General features: G+C 38.2%; 1 protein-coding gene across 1 annotated transcript in view; it reads right to left on the bottom strand.

Annotated features, from left to right (window-relative positions):
• Positions 1–1,132: 1,132 nt before the first annotated feature.
• The window catches only part of 5-HT7 (5-hydroxytryptamine receptor 7), a 72,390-nt gene continuing 50,881 nt past the window's right edge, over positions 1,133–22,641 (bottom strand). Inside the window, exons 3-4 of the mRNA XM_015170508.3 lie at positions 17,648–17,701; positions 1,133–10,566 (exon numbers count right to left, since the gene is read on the bottom strand). Of these exons, the coding sequence (XP_015025994.1) occupies positions 8,003–9,724 (1,722 nt within the window). The 5' untranslated portion in view covers positions 9,725–10,566; positions 17,648–17,701 and the 3' untranslated portion in view covers positions 1,133–8,002. The remainder of the gene's footprint in view (positions 10,567–17,647; positions 17,702–22,641) is intronic.

Raw genomic sequence — 22,641 nt, 5'->3', positions numbered from 1 at the left:
AAATATTAAAATTAATGAAATGTAAAATATATCGAGAGCGCTTAGTATGAACTACATTGTTTGTTAAAGATATTGAATAAAATAACTAAAAAAAACAACAATACAATTAGATAATTTTATCGGTCTTGAGCTCTCCCTTAAAAACTAAAAAATCTATTAACATTGCTGCAGCTAGTACATACCTTACAGCTAAGCGAAAATTTTGCTAAACCATAATCATATTTCATAAATCATAAAAAAATCATAAAACAAAACCTTAAATAAAATGGCGTTTAGCAAATGAAAAAAGTTTGAGCTCATTCTATTTGCTTTGCGTCTTTAATTTTCTGATCGCCTTCACCTATTTTGGATAGGTAGATAAGTGGCTAAATACCAGAAAAGTTTACTAATTTAGGGTTAATTAGTTCGTCGAACTAACTTTGAATATTCTCCGCAATATTCTGTTAGCTTGTAATACAACTACATATTTTGCCCGCTAATGCACAATTTGCATGCAAGTTGGAAAAGTTTAGAAAAGTTATAAATTATATGCAGCTTATTTGTTGCACATGCCAAAATAAATAAATAACAAACTCTGTTGGAATTACATTTATATGGTTGCCTTTAATTTAATGGTTTAATTTTTCTCACTTTTTATGTATTTTTAATGTATTTATTTTGCTTTTTATTTCGTGTATATTTTTTTCAGTTGCAGCTGTGGAAAACAAAATTCAAATGCAGTGTAACAGTTTTTTAAGCTTTACTCGAAAGAGTTTCATATAGTTTTATTATTTATTTTTAAACTTTTTTCTCAATTCTTTACTGAACTTTAGTTCTATGTTGCATAGCATTAGATGCGCTTAGTTTCTCATGCTCTTTTCATTGTATTTAGGATGTGTTTGTGTGTTTATTTGTGTACTTCTTTGTTTGTGGAGGAATATTTTTTTTTGATAATTTTGTATTTTTCTTATCCTCCATTTCATCAACATTAAATTACACATACATTACACATATGTAAATCAATTTTTGTTTGAATATCATATGCTTAACGTAGACATACGTACAATAAAAACACGCACACCGAAAAGACTTAACCAGACTAGATATTTGTATATATATGTAGGGATGACCATTCGATGGCCTTCACAAGCACTTGAGTTCTTTATGTTCATATTATTTTATTTAGAGAAATTGGTGAACAAGCGTAAACTTATGATTATTGTACATTTTCCGACATGTATTTCAAAGACAACGAGCAACAGCGAACACATCTTTTCATTGACTCTTCTAGCTTACAACTGAGCTTCTCCTTCTTGTATTTTTATCGATAAATCTATCGTTGATTAAATATCCATAGCAGGGTTGCATATGATAAGTGATTTTATATTACCAAATGAGTATAATGCCAACATTATACTCGCCTGTTTAATTTAACTGATTGTAAGTTCGACCACTCCTAGTTCTGTTTCCAACTCCTACACTCGGCCATCCTGACTCTTCATTCGACCCGAATGACGACTCTTCTGTTAAATTAGCATTTGGCTCCCATTTTTTCATGTATTCTGCTACAGTTGTAGTTTTCCCTGGACCTTCGTGGTCGCCTACCTTTTCTACGTCATATCTACCATGGTTTTGAATCTTTACTATTTTATATGGACCAAAGAATTTAGGTTTCAATTTTAAACCAGTACCATACTGTGTTCTCTTAATGGCTACAAGTTCGTTTATTTTATAATTGGACTCTTTTTTGCGATGTTTATTAAAAGATTTTCGGTTTTCCTGCTGTATTTTTGCTATATTTTGCCGCGCTTCTTTACGAACTTCTTCTCTTTCGTTACTTAGCTCCTCTATAGCAGCTTCTTCTAATAGTTCTTGCAAGTCCGATATTCTTTTAAGTTTCATCTCCACACCAGTCAACAATCTAAACGGTGAAACTTTAGTGCTTCTTGGCGGCGTACTGTTGATTGTTTGTTGAACGATATCAATATGCTTATACCAGCTACAAGGATTTTCACGACATAGTTTAGACAACATTGGTATTACGATTTTGTGTATACGTTCTACCTGGCCGTTTCCTCTTGGAACTCCTGTAGCTATCGTAAGATGCTGTATACCTTCTGTTTCACAGTACTCCTTGAACAGGTTTGAAACGAAAGCTGCACCCCTATCTGATATTATGCGCTTAGGATTTCCAAACACTGCTGCCTGCCGTCTTAGTCGATCTACAACTCCTTCTGCGGTGGTATTTTTTGTTGGATAGAGCCAAACAAATTTTGAAAACGCATCGACTATCACTAGAATATAGTTATAGTTTTTACTTGTCTGTTCTATTGGACCGACATGATCCACATGGTACGTGCCTAAGGGCTTGTCTTCTTTGTCAATTGGTGCCAAAAACCCTTCTTTCTTGCCTGATTTGCTCTCAGATATTATGCATTCTACGCAACTTTTTACAATTTTTGGCACTTTTGACGATAGCTGCGGAATATAGAATGTCTTCTCGATTGCTTCTTGAGTTCGTTTCGCTGAGAAATGCCCTTGCTTGTGTGCAATTCTTATGATTTCGTCTTCCATCAGCGATGGTACTACTATAAGTTCCTTGATGGGATCCTTGTATAAAATACCATGCCTAACATAAAAATCTTCGTATGTGCTACAATCCAAAACAGTTAGCACCGCTCGGACCCAATCATCTCTCGCTTGTGCTTGCTGCAATCTGTGCTGCAGTGAGTCTTCAAGCATAAGACAGGATACGCGGCTTAAAGCATCAACATGCCTCATTTTGCTGCCATTTCGATGCTCAATACTGTAGTCAAAATCTTGAAGGAAGAGTGCCCAACGCGAGACTCTCAATGGAATATCTCCACGTTTTTTCATGGTCAAAGCGAAAGCGTTACAGTCGGTCACAATCTTAAATTTTATGCCAAGTAAGTAAACGCGCCACTTTTTCAAGGCCTCGACTATAGCCAGCACCTCAAGCTCATAAGAATGATACTTCTCTTCTGAGGGTTTTGTTTTCCGACTTAAATATTGAATTGGATGCAACAATTGATCGTCCGAGTCTTTTTGCAAGAGTACACCACCATAACCATTCATTGAGGCGTCCGTATGCACTTCAGTCTTGGCTTTCGGATTATATAATCGCAATACTGGAGTACTAACTAATGCTGATTTTAATTGCCTGAATGCGACTAGTTGTTCTTCATCAACTTTAAATTGCACGTCTTTCCGTAACAAATCGGAGAGCGGTTTGGCTATCAGCGCATAGTCTTCTACAAAGCGCCTAAAGTACGATGTTAATCCGAGAAAACGCTGCAAACTCTTTCGGTCATGCGGTATAGGAAAATTTTGAACTGCCTGGGTTTTTCTTGCAGATGGTCTTATTGTGCCTCCCTGTATAACGTACCCTAAAAAGTCAACTTCCTTCATGAGAAACTGGCACTTGCTCCACTTAATACGCAAGTTAAACTCTGCTGCTCTGTCCAGTACGCGCTTTAACTTTTGGATACCTTCATCTATATCCTTGGAGGGAATTATAAGATCATCCATATAAGTTACGACTGTACCATCCTGTACCAGATCTACAAGAATTGCATGAATGAATCTGGAAAATACAGCTGGGGAGTTCGATATTCCAAAAGGGACGAACAGGAATTCATATTGCCCTGCACTTGTTACAAATGATGTAAATTTTCTCGAATTTGGCTCAATTGGAACATGAAAAAATCCGTTTGCGAGATCAAGTGTAGTAAACACACTTTGGCCCTGCAATCTCTCAATCACATCGTCTATTAAGGGCATTGGAAAATTGTCCCTCGCGATCTTTTCGTTTAAACGCCTGTAGTCACAGCACAATCTTTTGGTACCATCTTTTTTCGGAACGAGGACAACAGGAGATGCATACTCCGATGTACTTGGCTGTATGATCTTTTCTTCTAGCCAAGTTTTGATTTGCGAATCGACAATAGACTTGTCCGCATGTGATATGCGCCTTGGGCGTTCGAAAACTGGACGCTCATCATTTAACAAAATTTTCATTTCAATTGGACATTTCTTCTTCATTTCAGGTGAATAGTTTTTAATTATTGCTTGAACTGCGTCTGCAACAGGTTTTTCTAAGTGATGTAGATCGATCTCAGCCTCCTGATTTTCTGCAAAAAAACATACATCTTTGAATTCTTGTAAAAGCTCTATGTCTGGCTTCTTATTTTCGACAGTATCTTCTGTTATTGTTGATGTCTTGTCAATTACTCTCTCGTTTGCATTGTCCTTCACTTTGGGTCGAAATTCTACGAAATTTTCCGATACTATTAAGTCCGCTTGCTTCAATACGCTGTTTCCTATTACAGCTGAGTATTGGATGTCGTCTCTGCTCGTAACATGAAAGGTTATATCCAGTAAGATACCATCAACTTCGACTTGAGTGACAAAGCTTCCCAGTGTATTTAGCTCACTATTACAGATACCAACAAGACACTGTTTTTCATTATTCAGTTCAACTTTTCCTAGCTCTTTAAGGATATCATCGCGTATCAGACAGAGGTCACAGCCTGTATCGATTAATGCAGAGAAGCATATGTTCTTACAAGACAACTCCTTAAAAATGCATTTTCCACTACTGTTGGCCTTGTTTATCATCGTGTTCGCATTTTGGCCTTCTTTCTTCTCCACTGCACGCGATCCTGAACAGTTAGCTGCCTTATGCCCTGGTTGAGCACACTTGTAACATTTTATTGGCTGTCTACATTCTCTGGCTAGATGTGATGGATCGCCGCATTTGAAACATTTCTTAATTCGTTCTTTATTCAAGTCAGGTTTCTTTTCTTCGGTATCGTTATGCATCCTACCCGTATTAGACGCTTGAGGGCGACTACTACGGATTTTCTCATATACCTTGATTTGTTCTTTTAGTTGCTGCAGAGTCTTGGCCTGATACAGATTACTTTTGTTACTCCTCGAGTCAGGTATTCCCTCAATAAAATATTCTATCAGGCTTGAGTCATCCAGGTTAAGAGGTCCGCCAATTTCCATAAGGCTATACAGATATTCTATATAATCTTCACCTTGACGCTTACGCCTATTCCGCAACATGCGGTGGACGTCTATTGATGAAACTACCGTCCCAAATTCTTCCAATAGCGCTTGCTTTAAAGATATCCAATCTGAAATTCCATGCTGACTGCGCACGAATAATTTTGCTGCACCTTTTAGTAATTGCTTTGAGTAAATAAATTTCTGAAGGTCGTTCCACTGCACTGCCAAAGCGTTATCTTCAAATTCATGAATCCATTTTTCAACAGCTGGTTGATTTGACCCATTGAATTGCGAGAGTGAATCTTCAATGTCGCGTAATGTAAACGTTGTTCGGACTATCTGCATTGGTGAGCTTTGACGGGTATGAGCCGACCCAGCATCGTCATACTCAGATTCATTATCGTCAACCTGCAACCCATAATATTCTAAAAGTCGGTCTTGCAAAGTTTGCTTTCTACCTGTTGTTACCAAACTAAGTGCCGATAACTTTTCTTTTAATTCGTTAACTCTTAACGCCAAAATTTCGTCTCTGTTCATTTTGTTATCGTCGTTGCTCGCTTTTCACAATGCTTAAAATTGAATCTTACAAATAAACAATTCAATGTACTTAACTTAATGGTATAAGTAATTAAACTCTTATGAATCAAATTTTAGTTTTTTTTTTCAGCAACTTTAGAAATTATTAAATTATTATATTCGTCTGTCTTAACTTATACTTTCACTTTGTGTTTGCTTACACTTAATTTCTTCTTTGTTATAATTTGATTCTTTGAAAATTTTTTACTGATTTAACACTCTTTACTCAACAACTAGTTAATTATTTTCATATAATGACGAAATAACATACTCTGTTGTTGATCTGTAACTTGATACACCCTGTGATCATCGTTGTCGTGTTGAAGCACGTTCCAGTCACACGCTCTTTTATTGAAAGATTCCGCGCTCTTCGCTCTTCGCCTCTTTGATCTGCAACTTCTTATTTCATCACGAAGTGAAAATTTTGCGCTATCCAGCCTTTGCTACGCAGAATTTAAAACATCGCCTTCTCGCTTGCGCTTATCGACCACTGTCACGCAATACACGACTGTTTGTCTCGCTCTTACTAGAGCTCTCTAGGCATACTTCGCCGCTGTCGCCATTAATCCTAGACGATTCTTGACTTTTTCCATTTTTTCCAGGGCATACGAATTTTAATGAATTTTCATGCACCCGCTTCGTTTTATGCTCCGATTAATAGTCTTGCATACGTTTGTACTCGTTAATCAATTTACGAATTTCACAATTTCTGTCTATCCCACTTCTGACACCAAATTTGTAGGGATGACCATTCGATGGCCTTCACAAGCACTTGAGTTCTTTATGTTCATATTATTTTATTTAGAGAAATTGGTGAACAAGCGTAAACTTATGATTATTGTACATTTTCCGACATGTATTTCAAAGACAACGAGCAACAGCGAACACATCTTTTCATTGACTCTTCTAGCTTACAACTGAGCTTCTCCTTCTTGTATTTTTATCGATAAATCTATCGTTGATTAAATATCCATAGCAGGGTTGCATATGATAAGTGATTTTATATTACCAAATGAGTATAATGCCAACATTATACTCGCCTGTTTAATTTAACTGATTGTAAGTTCGACCACTCCTAGTTCTGTTTCCAACTCCTACATATATTTATATATATAGCATATAGTATCTATATGTGTAGGTCGTACTCGTATATACTAGCAGTTATTAGTTAGTATTATAAGTATTTAATATTATAATGCAGTTGATCTAAACAATAAAGTTAATGCTTAATGTTTGGTATCACAGAGAGGCGTGACTTTTATACAAATACACAAAAAAAAAACAAACAGAATTAATATTATAAAAAATTAATGCAGAAAGTATTTAATAAATACATACACTTAAATACGATTTAGTATTGAGCTTTACCTACACGAGCATAACAAATATACGTTATGAGACAGTTGGGAGTAGCACACATATATGCAAATACATATATTTAAATATAGTTTACTCTTTGGTAAAGCGCTTTCCTATTTACAGTTCGACAGTTAAAAGACCACACTTTGTCATGATTGACGATATGGTATACTATATACTGTTATATAACTCGTGTCGTATGTTTAATTTTAAATAGCTGATACAATATCTTAAGTGAGTTTAATTTAATTTAATTTTTGGCTCAGTTTTGAGTATCGCAAATAAACTACGCTCGCTGTGGGCTCAATAGATTCGATATCGATTGTGATTGTAATCGTCTTTTCATTTTGGAAATAACAACATAAGAAGGAACTGTGTGAAAACCTGTTCTGGGTTAACAGTGGTACAACCGTCTTGTTATGTGAGTGTTTATATGTCTTTCCGCTGCAAAACTATCGATGGCTTCGATTTTTATCAATAGACTTATCAAGCAATGCCCAAGACATTATCAACTACATTTATGATTTATAATTTAGTTTTTCAGTGTGAGAACTCTAGAAGCAGACATCGCTAACATCGATAGATTTACAGCTATGTTATGTGTCCGTGTGCAATTGTTGCTTTGGTTGTGAATGGTTGGGTGGGTGTATGTGGTGTGTGGTTGTTGCTTTTAGCCCACTTAATTGCTTAGCGTTACATTTAAAAACTACAACGATCAGTTACATTTAAAAGAGCCATCTACAAGTAGCATTTATCAGTTATCATTTATGATTTATCGTTTATCATATATCGTACTTTGGGGTTTGCGTTATGCATCACTACTACATACAAAAAATACTCATAGGTAAACAGTTACACTCATACATAGAATATATGTATGTGTGTGTTTCAGTGTGTGTGTGTGTGGGGGCGGGTGTGTGTGTATTTGTGTGGAAGGGGAAACCAAGCTGTAGACACTAGTTAGTTTTGGCCTATCCGTATAGAGAACAACACATATACATACATTAACATTTATATAAATTTAAGGAGCCAAGTATACAGGGATCCATTGACTTCACAGGAAGCTCTCGCGCGCTCCATGTCGCTCATCGCCCAGCATGACCCGCTGTGAGGGCGGCTCACCATACTGATCTTGATAGTAATTCTCTCGCATCATCGTGTTCAGGCTGGAGCACCGGAAGTAGAGTATCTCCTGGAAGGGCTTGCGAAAATCACGATTCAGAGTAGCGTAGATAATCGGATTTAGGAGCGAGTTGGCATATCCCAGCCAGAGAAAGAGCGAGGAGAGCGACGCTGGCACATGCATCGTCTCAAACGGCCGGATCAGCGCCAGTATGAAGAATGGCAGCCAGCATATAGTAAAAGCGGACATAATGATGCCCAGTGTCGTGGACGCCTTTTTCTCCTTGGCCAGCTGAAAGCGCAGCTTCTTATGATGCGGCGACCCTAGCAGACCAGTGGAACCGCTCACGCCGCCACCGCTACCATGATGGCCATGAGGAATGCCCACAATGCCGCCGCCCCCACCGCCGCCGCCGCCACTGGTACTCAAGCCGCCGCAGGTGGAGTAGGTGAGCGAGGTGTTGCCCACGCTGCTGTGCCGGTGTCCATGACCAGTGCCATTGCCACTGCCCAGTTCCGTGTGGCCCAATACGGGTGCTGTGGCCGTCTGCGGTGAGCCGGTGCCATTCATTGCCTGCTGCAGATGCGTCTGGGCGCGCTTCTCTTCCAAAACAATGCGTCGTGCGGCTCTGAAGATCTGATAGTACACAAAGAGCATGACGGAGAGGGGTATGTAGAAGGAGCCCAGAGTTGCATAGATCTGATATGCAAAGTTCTGGCACACCGTGCATATGGGCTGGCCATCCTCATCCTCGTGCTCGTTTCCCAGTATCAGCAATGGGGGCAACGAGATGCAGGCGGCCGCCAGCCAAACGATGCCCACACAGAGCATCATGCGACGTGGCGTGCGCTTCACACCATACTCGAGGGGCTTGGTAATCGCCAGATAGCGATCCACGGAGATGGCGCACAGATTCAGTATGGAGGCGGTGCAGCAAAGCACATCGAACGATACCCAAATGTCGCAAAGCAGCGTGCCAAAGCTCCAGCGCTCCAGCACCTCATAGAGCAGGGCCATGGGCATGACGAGCAGAGCCACACAGAGATCAGATAACGCCAAAGATACGAGCAGATAATTGCAGGGTCGCCGAAGCTTGCGCACCATGCAAACGGCAATGCAGACGAGAACATTGCCCACCACGGTGCCCAATATAACAATTAGTAGGATAATGCTCACAATGACCGACTGCAGTGGCGGCAGCTCAAACTCCTCACCCGCGGCCAGATCATCTAGCAGCAGCGGCGTATCGGACATGGACACCAGCGTGCTGCTGCTGCCATTTGGTGTGCGGCTCGTAATTCCCTGATAGCTGACAATGGCAATGGGGCTGCTGTTCACCGAGCCGGCAGCAGCAGCTGCAATAGCGCCCAAAAAGGCGCTGCTGCTATTGAAATCCTCGCCCAGGTTACCGATGTCCGTGCTGCTGCCGCTACTGCTGCTCCGAGTCGCTGGCTGTTCCGTGGTTGTTGCCGCTGCTGCGGCTGCGTAGGCAATGCAGCTGCTCAAGCAGAGTATCAGCAGCGTCAGTGTGGCTATGGATATCAGTTTGTTGCTGTTGATGTTCTTGCTAATATTGTCGCTCTGCTGTGGTTGCTGATGGCGTCTTCTTCGGGCGGCGTCTGCTGCGGCACAATGCTGCCCAGGCGAAGCCATCAAATTTTCAAAAAATTAAACCGAAATACCTTTTTTCGTGCTTTCACTTTCACTTGCTTTTAAAGTAGTTAGTTATTCCGTTGTACAACGCGTCGTATGAGCTATAGTTTTGTTTAATTTCTGTTGTTGTTGTTGTTGTTATAGTTGTTATAGTTGTAGTTGTTTACACGCTGGCAATCAACAGCGACAACGGTATTGACACCCATTAAACTGTCTTTGATTAAGTTCATCGTTAACTGCGATGACTGCTCCATGGCGGTGTTGTAGATGGCTTGACATACGCGTCAGAAATCGCGCCCTGGCCGCAGCATTATCATTAACTTAATGAACATCATTGTCATCATCATCATAGTCATGGGCTTTCGCCCTTAATTCGCGCTGATTCCACTTCGCCGTCGTACAATATTCTTGTCATTAATCATAATTTCAATAAAAATAAAGTCGTCGTCTTATTAGTTTCGTCTGCCTCGCATTGAGCTGCCAGGCAGCAGACCCCGGGTGAGCTTAGGCTTACGCCGTGAACCGTATACAGCGTGCCCCTCGGCGTTGCTTTTGTGATGCTTGATTACTAATTTGATGTGCGCTTGTCCGTCCGCTTCCCTGCCCCGGCTGCTGGCTAACGTAGCGTATGCTTAATAAAGCGCTATTTGCGGTCAGCTTAATAAATATTTTGTGCTCACGGCTTCTGCTGGTCGTTAGTGATGCTGTAGTATAAGTTTAATCAGTATTTTTTCTGCGTATTTTCATAGCTATATAGGCCAATACATATAGGTAGTTAAATATCTGTTGAATCCGTTGGGATGTTTCTTGAAACCGCCTTGCTCTGCTCTGATTGTGCGTTGCTGTAAGTAAAGAACCAACAACTAAGATTACAAAACTTGATCAAGTTAGTCTTAGACGTGTTAAATGATTTAAGATAATTTAATTGCATAATTCAAGTATAAATACACATTATTTATACATACGTTTTATATGGGAATTTTATCAATATACTTACAAAATACAATTTAATATCATAATTATAATACTTTTCGATACCGTTAATTCCATTCAACTTCTTTTAAAAATCATTTTTTATCATTTTGATTTATACAATCATTAAGTGGTTTCCTAATTACGTAACAATTTAATAATATTTATCTATAAAGCTACTAATTAAACTTAATAAATATATTACAGTTTTACAATAAATAAACAACTTTTGCAAAAATGTTATCATTTAAATAACTAATCACTCAAAATTAACCTCCATTAAATCGATATTTTTTAAACTATATTTTTTTATTTATGAAACAAATCTTTAAGAATATATTTGTGTAAGCTTTAAAGGCTTTCAAAGTTTTCTTTGTCTCACACAAGTTCTTTATACACCTCACCTCTGCGCACATGTCAGGTCGCAGTTGTTACAATTTTGAAGAAATTATAAGAAAATAAAAAAACTTTAGAGCCGCATGAGTTTCCTAACCCGCAGGCTAAGCGTAGTTGTGTTTTCCTACATCAACATCATGATTATCATCATCATCTGCTTCATCAGCATGCTGAACATCATTCCATCCTCCTGATGTAACCCATATAAAGCGAGGGAAGCAGAAGGCGGCGACCGCACTTGCTGTTTGCGTCCTTTTGTATACATTTTCATACTTCTTTCCATTATTAAATTGTTTGCGTTGCCCGTTCCAATGGCCTACAGACACGCCCACACCCTCCATTCTCAGCACTTGAATGTGCGTAACAAATAAACAATAGCTAGCAAAAATGGCAGCCTTGTTGTTGGCTTGCAGCTTCCGTTTGGCATTTCTTTTTTTTTTGGCACTGGTTGTTTTTGTGGTCAACGGCCGAATCGAAAACCGCGAGCCAAAATAAAATTTATATATTTCGCTCTTAATTGAATTCCATTACATTTTGTACAAAATGTGGCGAGCGCTGCCAACAATTGTGGCAACCGCATTTGGCCTCACGTGCCTCTTGAAATTTATTGAAGTCGACCAAAAAATGGCAATCGAGCCACATGATGACGCTCAGAAGCACGTCTAGACGGCCAGACATTGTCACAGCTGCAGCTGCTCCGCACTGCCACGACGCGACTCTCAACTCACCTGAGCATGTCCTTTCAGACATGGCAGGAATTTAAAATAGACATTAGTTTGAAGCACTTCCAATTGAAATTAAATGTGCCAAAAGTTGCGCAAAAATATTCGCAAATCAAAAAGCAAGCGATTTGAGTTTAAATGCGGAGAAAATTAAGCGGAAAAACGCCCAGCGCAAATTTTAATTAAACCGTACAAATATTTATTTAAATGAATATTCAGAATTCACCCTCACTAAAAATAACTACAAAGAGCGCACACGCTTCATTATATTATTATTTGCTAGACCTTTAAGCTAGAAAAATTAAATATAATTAAATATTTTAGTAACTGAAAGAAACTGTTGTATTGGTTTAATTAAATTACTTTGATCAGTCTCTTGGATTTATTTTGAATTTGAGTCCTTTAAATCGGATTGTGAATTCAAATATTTATTTTGTACTTAAAACAAGCACAACCGACTCGCATAGTGTATACACATGTTGTTTTCTTCTTTTTTTTTCAATTTATTTGTGGGCAACGACTAAAAAGCTTTGCAGGAAAATTGGCACAAATTGAAAACGGTTCGTGTGTGTTTTGATATGATAATAAAATGTACACAAATATATCTATTTACTTATTTGGGCTTTACGTGCAATTATTTTGTGCTGTTTATTATTATTATTTTTTGATGAGTTTTTCATATTTGAGATTATTCCAGCAATTCGCTTTGCACATGACTGATGAGGCATGTGCTGCAAATTGAGTTTGTAATTTATATGAAGAGCTGAATTTTCAGCTGGATATACGTTTGTTTGAGTGTGTGTGTGTGTATAGAACTATTTTGCATACGAGTATGTGAATGTGCTTGACTAATTTTGCTGGTTGATTATGCTAATCAACTGGCAAATGGGCAGCTGGGCAGCTGAGAAGAGGCACGCGAGTCGGCGGAGTTGCTGGGGACAGACGAGTGACAGTCAGTTGGCAGGCCAGAAAATGGCGCAATTATTTGGTCAACAAACAAACAAACTGTAAGCCGCTTTAAGCATTTGTGGACAGCTCGTAAATCCTGATGTCCCAAATGTTGATTCGCATTTTGGTATCTGCGTCGGCTCTGACAGGGACATAAATAATTGAATTTAATTATACGTCTCTCAGTTTGCCGAAAAGCCAGGCGTGCACCCAATTATTGTTGCCAACGATTATATCATCTTTATACCCACCCCGGATATTCCGCTATTCATATTAAAAAGCTTCTAAGCCGCCAGCTGCTTATAAATAATTTGGCTACACGTTGTGTGTGCTGTCAACGTGGCGTATAAGCGATTTTTTGTTTTAAGCGTGTACTTATTTGGCTGTCGCTTTTACATGTACCTGGCAATATTTGGCTTTGCGACCACGCCCTGAGCAATTTACCGCAAGTTTTACACTAGTTGACGTTTTTGCAGGAACCTCAGTTCAGCTCTGCAGAACTTTTCAAATATTTAGCAGTTTCCTTGGTTTTGCACTAAAGCCAACCAACGATGTGGCACCGTCTTGGGGCCAGCCACAGTCGCTTCGAAACTTTTCTGTTTGTCTGTCTGCAGGGTTTTCGGGAAACTGCTGGGAAACACGCAGTAGACTAATGCGCAGTGGAAATGGTGCTGGTTTGGAGGGATAAATGTTGCTAAATAAGTATAGTTTTAGTCCACGATTTGCAGTTGCGGCTGTTTGGCAGGCAAAAGATAGAAGGAAATGTAGGAGTTCTGTTATTGGTTTGTTAACAATTTGTTGCAGCCAAGTGCAAAAAGTAGGCTTAAACTTTCATTAAGCAACACACACAGTGCTCAAAGAAGAACATGGCCGAAAACTTTTGAATTTACAGTTTAAGGCTTTTGCAACTTGTATATTATAAGTAATATTTGAGATATATTTGTTTTAATCCCAAAAGCTTAAGACGAAACCTCTTAGCTGGACGATATAAATAGTCAAAAATAAATTAAAATAAAATATAGAAATAAAACTATGACATTTTCTTGATTAGAAAATAACTTTTCTCAAGTTTGCCTGATAATTTAAATAAAATATAATTTTTGTTAACTTCAATTTTGGAACAATCCATATTTTGTATTAAATAAAGCCGTTTTGTAACATAAAATTAGTTTTTTCTATTTCAAGATAATACAGAAACTGATTAAAACAATAATTATTACATTTAAAAAACAATTGACAACATTTTGAATGCCCGAAAATTATGGTGCCCCGAATATATAAGCTGAGAATAAGGATCTATCTTATATTAGTGAGACCTAGTTTATTCTTAAATTATTCAAAGCGAACTCTTCAAACACGGTTGTTTCCATATACACGACTTATATCCAGCTTTTCTCCCAATTGTTCGCATCTGAGTAAATACCATTCTTGCCATTCTCTGCTATAATCCCCGTCAATTGCTACAATTGTCTTTATGGGAATATCCTTTTTTAATATGTCTGCTGATGCTGGTAATTTCTTGGAAATTTGCTTTGTGCTGTTTAAATAAGCTGAACGTATCTAAGGCTGTCCGCCCGTCAGATGCATTTAAAATCAACGAGCGTAAACTTAATTTTTCGCCGATATGCCAAACAATTGTTTCAACAAAAACAACAACGTGTTCATTTAAAAAATGCAGTAGCTTCAGCAACCAAAAAAAAAAACCCACAGATGGCATTCTTGAAAGTCGAAGGAGAAAGCATTGCAGTTTCTTTGGATTGGTTTGCCTCAGTGGGTTTATGTGGCTTCATGGTCTGTTGCGGCTTGCAGCACCCTTCGGACGCCCCGGCATCGTGGCTGCTAAAGAATGCTGAGATAAACCCCCCTCCAGCACCATCATCCATGTGCATTAAACTACTTTTTGTTGAAAAAAGCTTTTTAAGTCCGCGCGGATTTGTGGCTGCAGTGCAAAATGCATGAAATAAGTGGGCGAACATGCGCCGCAGCGGCAACAATAGATAAGAGCACACAGCGACTAAAGGATGCTTCAAGTTGCCAAGTTATGTGGGAGCCTAGAGTGCGGACTGGTCAATTAGAGTGGCCAACACAGTCACTCTTAGAAGACAGCTAAGGCTAGACATCTCAGAAATCTATGACTGAGTTAACGCGGCGTATACGCAACGCGCGTGATTGAAGGAAAATTTTTTATGCTCGTGCGCGCATTTCAATTATTGAGTCATTAAATTTGATTTCTTTAACATGTCTGCAACCTTTTTTCAATTTTTCTTGGCTTGTTGCTTATTTATGTAATGCGTTATCCTTACAAGCATTCTTGCCAATTTGCTATTCGCCAAGTGCCTGATGTAATTTCAATCTGACACGTCACAGGGCCCCCGATTGGGGCATGGGGGTAACACGGAAAATTGCTGTAAATGGATGCGAGTTAAAAAGCCAGCAATTTTAAATTGCCGCTGTCGACGTTGGCGCCCTTTTCATTTGGGGTTGCCACACGACGCGTCTCTGGATGAACAGACGTCAAATATTTTTTTCTTACATTTTTCATATGTATATATATATATATATATATATATATATATATATTTTTTTTTTTTTATTTATTTTTTTTTTTTGTTGGTGTGTGGCGTGTTGCGCACTTGATGTTTATGTGTCAAGCAGCTGCTGGTTTATTTTTTTTTCTTATTTTGCTTGCCTGTAAATAATGAATGCGTTTATTTTGAATCATATATTAATGCCAACTCACTTACACCAGGCAACAAGCTACTATGAAACGAGTTAAAATTATGTCAATAATTAAGGAATAATTATTTTTATGAAGGCAAGGTATCAGTACACGACAAGGCAGAAATCTTGGGATTTAAATCGAAGTTTAGAGTACATAAGGAGTAGGAGAATGTTAAGTCACATAAAAACTATATATTTTTACTTCCAAAAAATGTATTTATTTAAATGGACAAGGCCAAACTAAGTATTAATACATAAGAATAGCAAAATTCAAAACTAAAACCCTCATCAGATAATACTTGACATTTTATATTTTCTCTTTGATTATTTAAAGCAAAATATCTCAATTTTAAAATTTGGTTTATTTTTGTTTAACGCCTGTACCTATACTCTCTAATGCTAATCGAACTCAACATGATCTTTACTTTTATAAATAAAATATAAAAATTTTTCAGACTTAAAAATAAAATGTACCATTTTGTTACGCAGTCTTGTAATGCAGTGTAAAACAAATTCCGGCATAAAATGCCTACACAGTGACATATGCGAGCATTTTGTGTGTGTTTGCCTGTGTCGGTGGGCCGTGCGCCTGTGTTTGCATGTGTGTTTGAGTTTTGTGTGCATAATAAAATTTGTGCACAAAACATGTGTAGAGATGGCGCCTAACGGTGAAAACATTTGAAAACGGGGAAATTGCTTATCTTTACTGTTATCTTTGTTGCTGTGTTTGTTTCTTGCCTGACATTTTCATTGGTGTTTCATGTTTCATGTTTGATAATGCTTTGCATACCGTCGAATCGAGTCGCATCGTGTAGGCGTATATGAGTGATATGATTTGCATATGTATTCAAAGTTTATGTGTGTGCCCGTGTGTGTGTGCGTATGTCGTTATAAAGCATTAAATTTTACATAAATTGCGGGTACAGCTTGGATGCTTCCTGTTCCACAAAAAAAGGTATTTATGTATAGTCATTTGGGTTTCCCTTTGTTAGTAAAGCAGGAACATAAGCAGAAGCAGGACCAGAAGCGGCATTCAATGCCAACATGTTTTGTATGTTGTTGTTTTATGTGATTATTTATGGCGGCGACTTATGGAAAAGCCTAAAAGAAAATCGCGACTACGATGATGATTTTTTTTATTCATTTTCATTTGTCCTTTTTATAGAGAATTTATGTTTGTTTCTTGGCCAAAGTCCGAAGGCATAAATGTGAGCTTTTCAAAAGTCAAGTCTGCGAGATACCATTCATGATATATATAAAGAATACGGCCTTCAGTGATATTTATTTTTATTTTAGATATTTGCTTGGTGACATCATTCAAGCAAACGAAGCGAAATTCGGGCTATTGAAACTTTTTTGAAAGCTAAAAGTCTCACAATTCAAATATTTTTCTAGCAATTAGTTAATGACTTTTACATCAAAATGATGATTAGCTATTAATTTTATCGGAATGGGTTAGATATATATGAGTGTATTTTCTTAAGCGTTCCTGCCAAAATCTATCATATTCTTGTGCTTTTTGTTTCCCTGAGAGACCCATGTCACGAACTTAACTCAAAACTAAGCTGCTTCAACTTTTCGTATACAATGCAATATCTTCTGCTGCTGCTGCACAGATGCAATATCTTATGCTGCTGCTGCTGGTGCACAGATAGAGCATTCTCTATTTTGTTGCAAACAATTTTCGCCTCAATAAACTTTGGGGAATTTCAAGAGAGTGGGAGGAAGGCAGAGGGAGGCAATGAATGTCCCCAGTAAAATGCTGGTCAGAGAGTGAGTCATAAACCATTTTATGTGGCTGCCAAGTAAAATTCGCAGTGTTAATTGAATTGTTTGGCTCTTGTTGCAGTTCAAATAAATTGAAAACACTTCATAATTTTTGATATAACTCTTAAATGTAATTGTCAAAGCTTATATGATTCAAAAATTTAAAAATAAACACTTTGAAATGAAGCACGAGTTTGTTTCAATTAAGGGTGATTCGCTGCATGTCATTTGACGTGTAAACTGTTTCTATATGTAACAGTAACTTAATTGTTAAATGCATTTATATATTAACTATTAAATATTTAGTCCTACCTCAGGCTAAGCTGAATTAATTCTTAAATATAAATAGGTTCTGTGCAAAACACTTTAAATGAAATCTTGAACAGCTTCAACCCACCTGTTATTTAGCCTTGCCTTGCTGTTCCTGTACGGCTATTCAATGTTGAGACAGCTGAAATAAAAGAGTAAATAATATAATTAAAGCAGAAAAACCCACAGCATACATAAACACACACTCCGTTAATGATAAACACACGTGCTTGTTAAGAGTATAATTTAGCGTAAAGCCTCGCATTCACTTTTTAGCTGAAGCTCAGTTTATCTTCCTCCATCTCTCTCGCACGCCACACTTGTCTGTATGGTAACCAGCGAGGATTCTGTATTTGTTATATCAACATAATAAGTTGTCTGCCGTCAGGGTGTGTGTGCAGACGGGCAGAGACTCTGTAGACGGCATCAATCATGCGGCATGGTGTGCTGTGCTGAAGTGCGGCTAAAATGCGGAAACGTTAAAGGCAAGACACACAGAAACACACACATGCACATGTGGCATAAGTTGTGTAAGTTGCAAAATTGAAAATTTATCGACTAGAAAACACACAAACACACACACACATAGATGCACATGTACTCTGCATGTGCAACCACAACATGAGCAGCGCTAACACGAAATTGTCAGCAACAAATTTGCCAGGAACAACAGCAACTGCAACAACGTCAAACCGCCATGTCATCACCCACTGTGCCGCACAGCCTTCCCCTCGCATTCCAAACGAGCCACCTTTCCATTCGATGTCGTCTAACAAGTTGAGCTGTTGCATGCGCTTCGTCAACGTCACGCTTAGCCGCATTTGAGACTATGTAGGCACAGGATAAATGCATAGAAGCAGGCAACCCTTTTCAAAAGGAGGTGCTGCTGCTGCGAGGACTGCTTTGCGATGATTGAGAATCTCATGGCGCGCTGCATTCACAACAAAAATTCTTGACGCACTGTCATCAACAGCACCAACAACAACAATAGCAGCTACAACTGTCAGCAGCAACATCAACATGTTTCATTCGGTCGCATTACAAACACGCCAATAAACAATCTCTCAATTTACACTGGTTTTCAACATCTAACCGATAATTGTTGCTTGACGTGAAAAACGAAGGGTGTAACATTGCAGCAGTTGATCTCCCCGACTCCTGACTCTACTTCCATTTACTGCCAACAACATTGTTAACCAATCGACGATTTACATGTGCTTATACTAACCCAACAATTTATATACCTAATTAACTTTACAGAGTGCCCGACAATGGGCTACCCTGAAGTCACACTGACAATATCCTACATCTGTTAAGAATGGCATAAAATATAAGAATATTAAGTAATTTTATTGTTATTAATATTATTAAATTTTAAATTATCAAATAAACTAAACCGTACCCTGTAGAAAGGCTGCAAATAGCCCTCATCTTGATTTTATAATAATTATATAATAATGAATGGCTATCAGCTGAAACATTAAAAGTCAGAAATAAACATGTAGATATTGAATACCCAGTAGTCTTGCTGGGTATATAATTTCCACAATATATAAAGTATTTATACAGCTAATTACGTGAAACGCCATTAAAATGCAAGTTTGAAGTGGCACACAAGAAATGCATAAAATATAATCTTAATGGACTCTCTATGAGGTAAGCATTAAAATGAAAAGGCTCCAAGCCGCAGCAAATGGAAAAGCCGCTGGTAAAAAAATAACAAATTTGCTGGTATTAAGTTAGAAAATGGAATAGAAAATAAAATACACAAAAGCATTTTACAAGCAGCAGCAAGCTTGTGGCAGGATGTGTAACGGACCCAGGCCGAGGCGCGATAAGGATAATCAAGCTCTGTCATCAGGAGTCTGCGTCTGTGACTGCGAGCGTGTGGGTGCGACTGCGACTGTGGTGCAGTGCAGTGCGCGTCGCCAACTACTCGACTGTTTTTAATTGAGTTTACGCTTCGTATGAAACGGCGACTGCATGCAATATGAGCGTTATGACTGGTAGCAACAGCAGTGCCAACTACAGCCAGGATTCGCTTATTTCGCACATAGTACTCACTCGTATATGAGCTCAGCTGGAAGTGACTCGCTTTGCGGTGCCTCAACTCATCTCAACCGCGACACACGGCATTATAATGACGATGATGCTGCTGGTGAGTATTTGAGTATTTGCTGCCAAGCTGCTGCCAGAGACACAAAGATTTTTAATTAAGTTAATTAAGTGCATCCAGTGGCTTTTTTGGTCAACGTACAACCAGAGTGCAATCATCTTACTACTGATGCCATCAATTCCTATAACAGACCCACATCACACGGTTCTGCGGGTTGTTCTCAATTGCTGTAGAGAGTTAAACATTACCACAGCCTGCTAGATGTTAAATTGTATCGATTCGAGTGTAGTTCTGGCTTAAGTCAGGACATCAATTTAATGAGACAAGCTGTTGCTTTGCCATTTTTGTTTACACTTTAATCGAAATGCAATAAAGATGACTTTCGCAAAATATTATATAGATGAGTAATCAAAGATCTACAGCTAAAGAATCTGCCACAGTCATTGCAGTCACTTCCGCTTCCACTGCCACTGCTGTTGTTGCTGTTCTTGTTGCCGGTTAAAGTATACATTAAATATTTATGACGCTGCACAAAAAATGCAATCAAAAACGTGAGAAAAGTTTCTATTGCATATTTATGCGCGCTGCGAACGGAAAGCGTTGCGAAAAAAACTGGGAATAACAGTGAACAAAGGCAAACTTTCAATGAATTTCAAAATACACTCAAATTGCCTGTCTTATTATTTAATTTATTTTATTTGAATTTGAAAATATATATACAAGATTTATGTAGTTGCATAAAATGCACCCAGCCGTAGCGAAAACCGAATATTATATTCATTTCTTGAACTTTTCGTTTCGAAAACGGTTTTATGCTGAGCCGCCAACTAAGGGAAAAGATGAGAAAAATATAAAAAACAATATTTAAATAAGACCTGATTAAATTGAGCATAAAACAAGCGAAATATGAATTTTTAGTCAAATATTTTGAATGAAATATATTATTATAGTTATTATAATTATAATTTTAATTTTTATGAATTGTCTCTGTCAAAATTAGGTAACTTTTTGTAATTATTGTTAATTAGTTTATTTTCTAATTTCACATAGATATTTCCATTCATATTTCCTGGTTATTTATTGTCATAGTCAACCAACCCTTTTATAGAACTGCATGATTGCAGTGTATTATTAAACTGACGTTCTGTATGAATCGTAATGAATATAAAAGTGTGGCGCGTGTCGACGTTTTTTTTTAAGTGGCGGAATCTATGTGGGCAAGTGTACAGAGAAAACTTTACCAAAATGGTGCCAACAGAATGGTTTTCAATTTAGGTAATTTATGGGCGCACATTGTTCGGCAGGGATGCTGCAAGTCGCAGCCGAGTCGAGCTGGCTGCACAATGGCCACATTTATAGTCGTGTTATTCGGGCATTTCAATGCAATTTCGCATAAAGCAAGCCAAAAAGCTATATAAAGCACAATATATACATTTATATATATATACACATATATATAAATATATATTATAAAATTCAGATGTCAACAATGCGCTCTTGTTGCTAAGCCAACAAACAGCTGCGCCACCTCCAAATGCGAAATGCAGTCGACACCAACACTGCGAATGAGACTGCACAAAAGTTGGCAGAAACGGGTAAAAAAGATGACTGAAAAAATGGCTGCCACTGTGTGTGTATGTGTGTTTGCGGGTGTGGCATACGTAAGTCTTCCCCAGATGTGTCGCAAAGCCCACACTTTTGCAGCTTGGAGAGACTGTGTGCAGGACAAGAGGTCCTCCGGTCTGCATGTGCGTGGCATTAGAATACTGGCCTCGCCCGGCTCTGGCTGTAGAGTTGTTCGCATCAGACTCGTTAGCAGCTGCTAATTAGCATAAAGTTGGCTTAAACTTTGGTGTCACGCATCAACCATTTACTTTCCTCACACAATCGTTGGTTGGAGCCTGCTCGTTGCGTCCATTCATCTTGACATCACGGCTTTGGCAAACTTGACAGCGTCACTGTTCTTAGTTCTGTACGGCTTTCATGACGCTGCAGTTCAGTTCTTAGTTTCCTTTTCCATCTCCGTCTTGGTGCCTGCCACCGTGTCCGCTTCTCTTTCTTTTCATTCAAGTCGCTGTCTCATATTTCTGGCTTTCTCTTGATGTTTTCCGGCCACTTTGCTTTGGCGCCGGCCATGTTGGCATTGCTTTTGTTCAGCTGAAGCACGTCTCGCTCAGCTCTTTGATAAATATTTGTTTAATTCCTTCTAAGCTGGCGACCATAGCTCCAACAAGCGCTTCCAAGGTCGCTTCCAATCGTATATCCCTCTAGTTTTCGAACGTTTTCGTTTTATATCACACTTGCATTGGCATCTTGTCTACTCTGTACAAATATAAATATATTCATAAGGCATATTGTAATTGTACCAGTTTCTTAAACTGATTTTTTTTTGGTAAATACTGTATATATTTTAATGTAGATTTTCACGTATCATCGAAAGTGGTTGTCAGACTCCTAGCCTTTAACCGAACAGATCTTTTACATTGATGCAATTAAGGTCAAGCTTTTTGCTCTTTCGATTGTCCTTTAAATTTATTAAAAATATCAGAGACTAACTAAATATTAAATTTATAGCGTTTTCGTAAACGCTTTAGTTGTGCAGAATATTAACAAGTGGAGCACTCCCCACTGTTTGACTTTCTATGTGTTTTCCTTGATTTATTTCGTTTTGTTTTATTGCTTTGGCAACGCGAGAGCGTCTTTTATATTTTTTAACGACAAATTTCCTTTTGCCAGCGTGGCTAAGTAAAAAATGTAAATATTGCTTTTTGATTGATATTTGAGACATGCAGTTAAGCCAAGCAGATAGAAATGTGATCAATTGGTAGCGAAGAGCGTGAAATAATAACATTGAGAACAAATTGGTTAAAGAATCTACCGACTTTGCTACTTTTGTTGTGGAGGGGTTTTCCGTTTAAAATGCGCAACTTAAAACTCTTTTACAATAAGCCGAAATACGAAATATT

This window comes from Drosophila virilis, chromosome 2 (genome assembly GCF_030788295.1).
Source record: "Drosophila virilis strain 15010-1051.87 chromosome 2, Dvir_AGI_RSII-ME, whole genome shotgun sequence".
In the NCBI taxonomy this organism is placed as follows: Eukaryota; Metazoa; Arthropoda; class Insecta; order Diptera; family Drosophilidae; genus Drosophila; species Drosophila virilis.
The sequence above is the reverse complement of the archived record's forward strand: the minus strand, read 5'-3'. Positions and strand labels throughout refer to the sequence as shown.